We start from the raw sequence: 11,431 nt of genomic DNA, 5'->3' as shown, positions 1-11,431 counted from the left end.
CTTGAAAAGCTTTCATAATTAAGAGTACTCTTAATTATGAACAAACTGATGGTAAGAAATTCTGTTCAAAACTTTTATATATTGGTTTTTCCTTTACTATATTGCAAAATAAAATATTTATTATTTTGGACACCTACTGTCTAGTGTAGTTTAATACGTCTAAAATATTTGGAGCTTAAGAACCTTCGCATCTAAATCTAGTTAAACTTAACTATCTTGTATCGATAACAGATTCACGAAGGTCAAAAATGAAAGTCTATCTCTAGCCCTAACTTCAACAAACTCATTAATTGTAGCGACTCTATAACACATAATTATTTGGTGAGAAGATTTAAATAATAGTAGTATAATATATGTGACAATTGGTCAAAAATGGTTGATGGGGTTTGTTGGATAAAGGACGTCAATTATCTAGCATTGTTGTATCAATATCCCAATAAAATGGTCCCTCCCATATGCACCAACTTGTGAATTTTAAGTAGTATTTTTAAAATTATTAAGAAATTTGTTTTAAAATAAATATCTTATATATAATTTATCAATAAAATGCATTGTTGATAAAACACACTATCCAATTAGGACAAAAATTAAAAAAATAACGTTTTAGATCCTAAATTTACAAATATCTACGAAACTCTAAGACCATTATTGTAATTTACTCTTACATTTATAAAGATAATACAAGTTATGTTTCCGTCTCACATTTCTAATGTTGAAGATAAAATGTTCACTTTACTCACTGAAAAATAAAAATAGTTGTATCTTTTGTTACGTTAATATTTTACACAAGATATATTCTTTTTTTTCTAAAACAATCACATATTTATTATTTTATTATGCCATACTATTAAAATATATTATTTTAAATGAACAAAATATTCATTGCTCAAAATAACGAAACTTATATACACAAAAATAATTTTGTCTTGGCAAGCCTAGAAAAAGATTGTTTGGGACTTTGGGTCAAATGAAAGATTATCTTGGCAAGCCTAGAAAAAGGGGGTTGGGGATTGGAAGCTCATATTCGGAATTGGAGGAGTCACTTGTCAATGGTGGTGATGCTATGTGGGTACAACTTGTAATAAAGGGGGTGTAAAGTGAAGGGGTACAACTTAATAAAGAAAATATAAATCAGTGTTCATTCTTGATGGAATAGGTTGGTGATGGGTCGTGTAATAAATTATGGCATGATATGACACATAATTCTCGTTAGAGTTAGAGACTAATAAAACTTTTTATATTATTAATCAACACAGCTTGGTGTCTGTTTGTCTTTTTATTCGTTCTACGGTGATAACTAAGTTATAATTATCGGATTCCTAATGACAACTGATAGTGGATTTGGTGTTAGAAAAATTAGAGAAGCCGAGAATGAGCAGCTCACAGCCCTTATAGCCGATGTGATCTGGTTTACTCCTTTTTCGACCCTAGATAGATGGTGGTTGTATTTAGATGTGTCAGATGATTTTATGGTTAATATTACAAGAAAAGATATTGACAAATGTTATGTTTGTGGATGATACTCAGAGAGTATGGTGTAGGTTAGTTCTTAAAAAATGAATATTTTTGTTCGGAGAGACGTGTCACGGGCTGATATTCCATGATCGTGTTGACCAAGAAGGCAAAAACCATGTCACTGGAATAGCTTGCCATTGGGTTCAAAAGGGGGCGTCCTAGCCCAATGGACGTTGTTATGCTAGTCGAGAATGACTCTTTTCGATGGATGATGCAAGACTTTTGACTGCTAAAAAAGTGGCTTTGGAAGTAGTGATTTTGACAACCATTTGGATGATTTGGAAGTATACCAATTCCATTATGTTTGATCTGAAAAAGGTTTAGTAAAGAGAAGATTAATTTTTTGATAGTATTTTGATGTATTGTGTTTCTTGGTTCAACAATAGAAATTCCAAAATTACTATAAATTGGAAACGTTGGCTTACATGCAATTTTTGTTCTATTTCCTTGTAAATGTTGTAACTCATTGCTAGCATTTCTTATGAAGCATTCGGATGTTCCAAAGAAAAAGAAAATAAAATTGGTGACTAGTAGTGTGGCTTGACGTTTCTTTCCTTCACCAAAAAGTATAAACCTTGAAAATTATACATAAATCGTTATCCCATTTTCTATAATATTCCTGTAAAAGCAAAAGCTCTGAATTCAATTTTCTATCATTTTATCAAAAAGAATATAAATGTAGTCACATACTCACATTATTTTCTCAATTCCAAGTAAATATTATATTTTAATACTATCATATGTAATACTTGTGTACGGAATTTTAACATAGAAAGTAATCATTATCTAACTATAATTGGCTCAATAGTCCATTTAAGCAACAAATGTTTTAAAACAAGAGTAAAATAAATTTTGGTCCTGAGTACAGTTGTTTTGCAATTTTGGTTAATTGTTTTCTTCTTTCATACGAATGCTTCTTATCTAAATTTTTTGTAATGTTTTTGGCTCATGTTGCTAGTAAAATGATTATTTTGGCCACTAAGTATTTAGGTTATTTTTGTAATTTTAGTCCAAAAAATTTAGTTATCCTTTTAAAATATAAAATAAAAATGTTACAAAAACTTCAAATAAAAACTAGATTTACACAGAAAAAAAAAAGTTAAAACCAAAATATAAAAAATCGACTACTTTTAAGAACTGATAATATAACTTACGTTAAAAATAATAAGAGGTTCATCATTAATAATAAAATAAAATAAATAAATATTGAGAAAACGGGCTATTGGACCTCTAGTTTGACTATATGACATCCATGGACCTTGGACAAGGATTTAGTAGCACCATCGTCCAGGGCACGACACCAACAACTTCGGGCCACACAATTTACCCATTTCAAGAAAACATATATTTTTTTTACTTGAACTCTTGAAGATTAATTATTTTAACAAATATATTAAATACTCGGATTATATATATATATATATATATATATATATATATATATATATATATATATATATTAAGTATAGGGTTTATTCAACCTAATTAAACATGATTAATACAAAAAACGATCCAAGATACGAAACCAAAGTGTAAGTAGGCGTTCACTTTAGGATATAAGATTTATGTAAATTGGATTATGTTCGTTTGGAAATTTCCCGACATGTTATGCTAATTACTAAACTTGATGAAATATAACTAAGATATATCTTTTTGACCAGAGAACGAATCGATTATCGGAAGAAGAATTAAGTTAAAAAAATTAGGATATATTTTGGGAAAATCAAACTTTCATCGAAGAGAAGCAAATGAAAATCTTTCATAAAAAATTTCGTAGAATCGAGTAGGGGAGAACATGCACACTTGGAGGGCGCAATACCACAAAGAGTTGTATACTGCGTTCGAGAAGGATGAATCGTTTATGAAAAGGAATCTATTGGTTCTCTCATAATTGGTTGGACCATATATGCAATGTTTACTTCACGAGCGAGGTCTCTGGTTCAAGCCCAATGTGACTTACCTGCACCATGGAAAAGAATAAAAGATGTGTCTCCTCCTTCATGCATGCTCCACTTGGTGTGTGTGTGTGTGTGTGTGGTGGGGGGGGGGGGGGGTTATAGCTCAGTGCTTCAGTTGGTAAAGCTTCGTTCTTGCAATTGGGTCGTGATTACGGATTAGATGTCTAATTCTCCAGGCGGTAATAATAGTATCTTATACTTGAATCGGCCGCTCACCTTTTCTAAGTAGTGGGAAAGATGATAAGATGATTGAATAATGCTACTAAATATCATAATTGTTTCTTCATTTAGAATAGAAAGTTTGGTCTCTCTAAAAAAACCAATATTAATTTATTAGACTTGTGTTTAATAGTTTGTGGATTTAAATTAGACAACTCAATCTTTTTAATTTGAAAGTTTTGATTTTTGAAAACCAAATTGTAAAAGCCGATTAACCGAATTATAATTCGGTTGTTTAGGGTCTAATTCTAATTTAACTTGAACTATTTTTAAAATGAAAAATCAATTTAAATTCATTAGATCAGCTCGAACGGATCCATGCAAACTGCAAACGAAGCCTCCTAAATTCAAGTACTTTGTCCCAAACTAAACTTTAAACTAAATATAAACTTTTGTTTTACTATTTCAAAAGTAAAATATAATGTAAAACTGCTTCAAAATTGAAAAAAACGTGGTTTCAAAGCTGTTAGCTCTGTCAATTTGTTGATTGAACTTGCATACACAAGTCTTTGCTGTTGAATTCAAATCTCAGAACACATATTTTTAACTTGTATGGATAATATATGGAACTTACTTGGCAAAATGTAGACATAATTATATCAATTACATGATTTTTTTTTATTTTAATTTATTAGCACCCTATTCGTGAAATTATTCTTAAGCAATTTATTCTTTAGCTTGGTCCAATAATATATTAGAAATATAGGCCAGGCCCAGATTTTTGGGCCTGCATATCGTTGGGTTTGATATTGATGCTGTCAAAATAGCTATTTTTAGGAGTGTTATTCGGGTTTGGGCCTTTGGCCACTTAATCTACCCAAAACCAAAGTTACCAAAACATTTAGTAATATACAAATTAAGATATCCATTTCAGCTGCAAAAAACAGCAAAGAGAGGACGTCCGGACGGTTGTTTAATGAAGGTGAAGAGATGAGAAAAGAAAGTTAGGGTATTTTTGTCAAATGTGTTTTTGTTCCATTTCATCTTTTTTGGTAGGATTAAAATCTAATAAAATAGTCTCATTTGACTTTATCAACAACTATTCTTCATTTCTTCTTGTCCATCCATGCTATACGCCATTTGAAAGAGACCTGTTCTCAGGGGCGGAACACGAACACTATAAGTAGGGGGGCCAAAACCAAAACTTCGAAATGAAACCACATAAAAAGTTTAATATGGTTTAAATTATAACAAGCTCAAAATCTAAAGAAAGTTAATATAAAATAGACTTGTATCATTTATCAATGATTAATAACCATTAGAACTAACTAGTAAAACATAAAACAACGAACGGACCCAATTTTTATTTAAAGAGGATAATTTATTTCTATAGTGGAAGAACATGTGTATTTTAATATTTATCTATATTTTCACTACACGATTAACTTCCTTTTTTTTATAAGTAACACATGTTAATTTAAAATAAAGCAGATTAGTTAACAATATGAAAATAATAAACTAACTTTTGACAAACTCGTTAGGATAAAACAAGTCCTATATATAAAAATAAATTTTAATAGCTTTCATGTAAATTGTTACAATATAAATCAAATAAATAAACCTATTTAATATAATACAATATGTGTGTTATAACAAAAAACTGATACGCTAGCCCATTAATTGAATCACTTAAATAAGCCCTACAAATCAATAATACAAACCCACTACAAATAATGAATTGTCATCTTTTTGGCATTTAGGGTTTTTAGGAAGCAGCCAACGGGAGTTAAAGAAAGGGGAACGATCCAAATTGCAGCGGTCTAATTCATCTTTTCTGAAAAATCGCAAATAGATATCTCACGAACGATTTGTGGCATGGCCTCCCGTGGCCCCTTAAGGCATCCGCCACTGCCTAATCTCTTTTGTTCTGTCCAGTCTCATGCACCAAACGCTACCTTAAGGATTAAGGGAGGCTACTGGTGTGAATCTACATTGTCCGTAGAGAGGGATGAGGATGAAGGTTGTGGTTCTAACTAGTGTCCTTTCGCTCACACGGTGAGATATGTATGTTGGGTTGAAATATCCAAATATGATTTTAATCGATCAATCAATTTTAATATTATTAATTTTTTTTTTGTTTTATTTACAACAACAGACAGCGAGAATATCATCAGGATCCGGGAAAAATAATCTTTTTCTCAACAATGCATTTGATCCAATAGTGTTCCGTTAGGAACAAATTTGATAAATACTCATAACTTTCGGATAAAATATTATAACAGAAAGATTCATTAGACAAAGGAAGATAGATTTCGACACTTGTACCTCTCATCAAATATTTCACACCAAAAAGACCTCCTATGTAAAATCAAACACCCTAGATTTTATTTTATATTTAATTTAATGTAAATAGTTTGTTATTTATATTAAGGCTATGTTTGGCGTACTAGCTGAAAATTTAGTTGTTAGCTGAAAAGCTAGCTGATAGCTGAAAAACTAGTTGTTAAATAAAAAGCTAGCTGATAGCTGAAAAGCTAGCTGGTAAAAAATAAAGTTTGGTAAAACTAGCTGAAATATATAAAATTACATAAAATGACATTAAAGAATATGTGTTTCTATAATTAAATAAGGGTGTATTTGGAAAATTTTAAAAAAGCTCCTAAAAAGCTAGTCTAAGTAGCTTTTCAAAAAGCTAGCTTATAAGTTACCTTATAAGCTGCTTTTTGGCTTACCAAACACGACAACATAAAAAAAACTCAAAAAATAAGCTAGCTTATGAGCTAGCTGTGGCGCGCCAAACATAGCCTAAATAAAAAAATAATAAACCCTCAAGTTTTATGTATGCTACTTCCGATCACCTGTAATTTGTTCCCATCATTCCTTAAAAAAAATTGACAAGAATTCATATTTCAAATTTCAATTATTTACATGCCCAATCAAATCGACAAAACAAAGTGCAGGAAATTTAACCAATAGCTGTTCTTGAACTTCTTGAATGATGAAAGTGCTTAAGGCTTGAAAGCTTACTCTCATGATTAGAGTAAAAGACCTTACAGAGCTCGTTGTACTTCTTGTTGTCGAAGTTGTACGCATCCATGATCTTCATTTGCTTCACCTTGAACCTTCGTTGAAAGTAGCCTTCAAAACTGGGCTCTTTGGATGTTCTTAAGAAAAACATGTAAGCAATTGCAAAGTTGAACGATGTGACAAAGAAGCAAATTGGCTCCATTACATCCCAACTCAGTTCCCAAAAAGTTAGCCTCATGAAGCCCAATGTTTGAACGATCAGAAAGGTTAGACCACAATAGAGCTCACCACGAACTTTGGATGTCGCTTTTTGATCGATTAAAGCTTTTTGCATCTCCAGTTCTTCGAGTTCTTGCTTCCTTGGGTCATTTGGCGTTGATATTGATTGTGAGATTAATTTCTCCATTGATTTTGCAACCTGAAACGATATGTTTCATGTAATACTTGACGATCAACATGAACATGTCAATTGAGGCGTTATTTGAAATTTCATACGTTTCTGAAAATGTAAGCTATCAACTAGTTCATGAATCCAATTTTAGGGTGGTCAGAATTTGGGGCCAGATTCTGTTACGATGTTCATTTTCATCTGTTCAGGCGTTTTTGAAATCTGTAACTTTCTAGAAATGTTTGATTGAAATAGGAGAGAATCAATGTCAAATTTGTGCCTCGTAATTATGGAATCGGAAGTATATTCCGGAACAGTTTCGTACCTGATCCGGACGGAGGAAGACGGCGTTTCCCAAAACGATAACGTCTCCTGCTACATCCAACAGTTTCGAAAACTCGAGGCCTTGATCATGATTATTACACACGTCTCTGCAGATCGTGACAAATTCAGAGTAGGTAATCGAATTGGAGGGGATCAGCTTCAGAGCAGATCTCACGTTCTGCAACTGTGAACACCTTATGATTTTCTTAGCATCACGCGCGGATACTCCGACGGAATCTGAAGGAGACGATGCATTCTCCATAATCTGAGGCTTCAGACCGTCTAACCTGAGACGTTCGGAACCAGAGGTGTTCATCTTTTGCCTCCGCTTCTCTCCAACAGGAAAGTAAAATAGTTCCGGCAAGCTAATTCTCGGCATTTGGTTGATTTGTCTCGGCTGGAACTGGAAGAGCCGCCGGTATAATCCAGCGTCTGCGGTGGAAGAGGACTTCTCCGGCGATGTCAATAGCTGGTGATAAAAATTTGGTATGGCGGCAGTCGAAGGATTTTGAGATGACGGAAATTGTCCTAGAAACCGATTTTTGTAGAGACGCTTGGCTATGGCTGTTCGAAGCGCCATTGATCACGGTGAATTATGTGATCGCCGAGAAATTAGCTGCCGGAGGGTTTTAGATTGTCCAAAGAAGGTCTCGTATCATAGGATTTTGTTTGATGGAATCACAGTTTACATTTCTTCATGTCATGGCTTTCTTATTTATACAAAAGAAATCAGAGATTGAATTCACAGTTCATATTTTAAGCAATATATTCTTTCATTTATTACAAGTCATTTATTACAAGAATACAAGTAACGTCTGCTTTTTATTTGTTTTAAGTAACAACTTTCAAAGGTCTAAAACCCCATTTTGGACACCTTAATTAAATTTAAATTTTTTTTTATTGATTGAAATTGCATTGTTTTCAGGAAAAACTGAATTAATTATAGGTTAACTTTTTATAAAGTGGTCAATGGATATCTTATTAACTTTTTATAAAATGGTCAATGGATATCTTATTAGCATCACCTAATATTTAAAATATGTAACTATTTCATGCAAAATGACTTAATAGATTATAAAAAAACGAATGAAAATTATAGCCTTCTTTAGATTTTTTTTTCTTATATATCAAATAAACAAGCATGTTCACCTGATATTAAACGAGTACATTTAAAAAAAATCTCTTACATCCAAAAAATATATAAAAAAATCTTTCTTAATAAAACTAAATGTATTAATTATATAAAACTTATACACAGTATTGAAGGGGTATTTGGGATTAAGTTATTGAATAATTTATTCATTTATTAGTTTTTTGTAATATTAGCTAAAATGGGTGTTTGACAAATAAAAATAGGCTTTTAAACACTTTTTTTATGGCACCACATTGTTTCTAAGAAGTCAGAAAATTATTTATAGCCTCTTAAGATTACGTAATAGTTTAGGAGTAGGATTTAAATGCAAAAATATTATATCCTTTACAATTTTTTTGAATAGTTATATAGTTATATTTGTGAATATGCCTTAATTATTTAACTTCTAAATAATTGGATAATTTGAATCACGAGCAGAATCACTTTATTTGAAGAACAAAATGTAGTTATTAGAAAAAGTAGGGTGGGAGAGACTAGAGAGTTCAAACTATTTGGAAACACTCTTCTCTATTTTTATTTTCTTACGTCAAAAATTCATGCATCCTTTTTACTCAATAATGGAACTACTTGCGTACACATATCCCTCTTCTTTGCAATGCATCAAATGTTTTATGCATGCATCGAGTAATATTATATTTTCTTAATTAACACTTGACATAATAACCCGACGATTAAATCCAGGTATTTCTTAGCGATAATCGGTACTTGTCCATAATTGATTGTTAATGTATATGGCCCTAAATCCATTTTTGAAAAATCGCAACCGTGGCGTGATCTATTAAACCTGAAACAATCAAAAATGGCTACTTGGATACTTCTAGGTGATTTTAATGATGTTCGAAGACCCGATGAAAGAATCAACTCGACCTTCTGTAAGTCGAGTGCTGATTCCTTCAATCGATTCATACAAAGGGCAGAACTACACGACTTATTGATGGGGGGTATAGATTCACTTACTTTCAACAATTTGGTGCAAAGCTGAGTAAATTAGACCGATTCTTAGTCTGTGGGAACTTCATGGATAGATTTCCTTTGGCTTCTTCCATCGCTCTCCCAAAAGAACTCTCAGATCACTCACCGGTGATCCTTAAAATGGAGGTTGAAGATTTTGGGCCACCCCCATTCAAGATGTTTAATTCATGGATGTTGCGTGATAGCGTTGATCAGATTGTGGTTAAGGTTTGGGAAGAATTTAAAGGATTTGGGGCGGCTGACATCTTTTTAGCTTGTAAACTCAAACACTTAAAAGGTGAAATCAAGAAATGGAGGGCAACTGAATTTCAAAAGGAGAATCAGGAGCTTCTGAATGCGAAAAAAAGATTGGAAGAGATTGACTTAATGGCGGAAACTAGACAATTCTCTGATACCGAAATTGAAGATAGAGCAAGGGGCTTTAGTAGAATTTCGGAATTGGAATGACTTGCCTCTTTAGATCTAAGACGGAAAGCAAGGATTAAGTGGGTGGTAGATGGGGATGAGAACACTAGCTTCTTTCATGGTTACGTAAACAACAGGGCAAGACGAAACCGAATACATGGTTTTGTGGTAAATGGAGAATGGATCTCACGGCCCAACGAGATGAAAAACGCAGCAGTAACATTTTTCTCCAACAAATTCCATGAAAAGTGGTTGTCTAGACCAAATTTTAGAAGCGATTTATTCAGAAAATTATCTCCAACCGATGCTGAATTTTTAGAGGCTCTGATATCGATTGATGAAATAAAAAACGCCATATGGTCTTGTGGTAGTGAGAAGGCCCCGGGACCGGACGGTTTTACCCTCGAATTTTTTAAAAAATACTGGGAAATCATTAAAGGAGATGTGCTAGCTTCAGTAAAACATTTTGAAAGATGGGGTAAATTTTCAAGAGGATGCAATGCTTCCTTCATTACGTTGGCAGCAAAGATCAAGGACCCGCTTCGCCTTGATGACTATCACCCAATCAGCTTGATTGGTTCGATGTATAAAGTTATCACAAAAATTCTTGCCATTCGTATTAAAAAGGTGATTGGTAGTGTGATTGATGAAGTTCAATCTGCCTTTATGGAGGGGCGTAACATATTAGAGGGACCTCTTATAGTAAACGAAATTTTCTCATGGGTAAGTCAAATGGAAGAAAAATCCTTCTATTCAAGGCAGACTTTAATAAGGCTTTCGATTCAATCAACTGGGGATACCTAGATTCCATAATGGCTCAAATGAGCTTTGGTTGTAAATGGAGATCGTGGATTCGGGGCTGTCTAGAATCAACTACAGCTTCTATCATTATAAATGGAAGCCCTATTGCCGAATTCACAATGTCAAAAGGAGTGAGACAAGGAGATCCTCTATCCCCCTTCCTGATTATCATTGCGATGGATGAGCTTAATGTTGCAATGAAGTCAGCAACATCTAAAGGTATTTTTGACGGTATCCATATTCCTAATACTAATGTGTGTTTATCTCATCTCCTTTACGCAGATGATGCTCTATTTTTGGGAGATTGGTCACACCGGAACGTTGCCAATCTTGCCAGAATTCTTAGATGTTTTTATGTTTCCTCTGGTCTAAAGGTCAACTTCTCCATGTCCAAAGTTTATGGTATTGGTGTCCCGACCCACGATGTCGTTAACTGGGCATCTCCCCTCGGTTGTGAGCTTGCAGTACTACCCTTCACCTACCTTGGCGTCCCGGTAGGATCAAATATGAATCGTAAGGTCTCATGGAACACTATATTGGATAAATTGAGGTCAAAACTTTCAATTTGGAAGGCTAAAACCCTCGGTTTCGGGGGAAGAATTACTCTTGCCAAAGTTGTACTTGGAAGCCTACCCACATTCTTCCTATCCATATTTGGATCCCCGATAAATTCACTGGAGAAAATAAGTAGACAGATCATTTGGGGAGGTCCTACTTGCAAGAATAGCA

At 33.3% G+C, this 11,431-nt stretch overlaps 1 protein-coding gene across 1 annotated transcript; it reads right to left on the bottom strand.

The window, feature by feature from the left end:
• Positions 1 to 6,496: 6,496 nt before the first annotated feature.
• LOC145104333 (calcium uniporter protein 5, mitochondrial-like) lies at positions 6,497 to 8,062 on the bottom strand. Its single transcript, XM_079041601.1, has 2 exons — positions 7,373 to 8,062; positions 6,497 to 7,077 (listed from the first exon to the last, which is right to left on the bottom strand). The coding sequence occupies exons 1-2, from the start codon at positions 7,949 to 7,951 to the stop codon at positions 6,598 to 6,600; spliced, it is 1,059 nt and encodes a 352-aa protein (XP_078897727.1). The 5' UTR covers positions 7,952 to 8,062; the 3' UTR covers positions 6,497 to 6,597.
• Positions 8,063 to 11,431: the final 3,369 nt, after the last annotated feature.

Source organism: Lactuca virosa, chromosome 1 (assembly GCF_052849685.1).
Source record: "Lactuca virosa cultivar CGN04683 chromosome 1, Lactuca_virosa_CGN04683_v6, whole genome shotgun sequence".
Taxonomy (NCBI): Eukaryota; Viridiplantae; Streptophyta; class Magnoliopsida; order Asterales; family Asteraceae; genus Lactuca; species Lactuca virosa.
The sequence above is the reverse complement of the archived record's forward strand: the minus strand, read 5'-3'. Positions and strand labels throughout refer to the sequence as shown.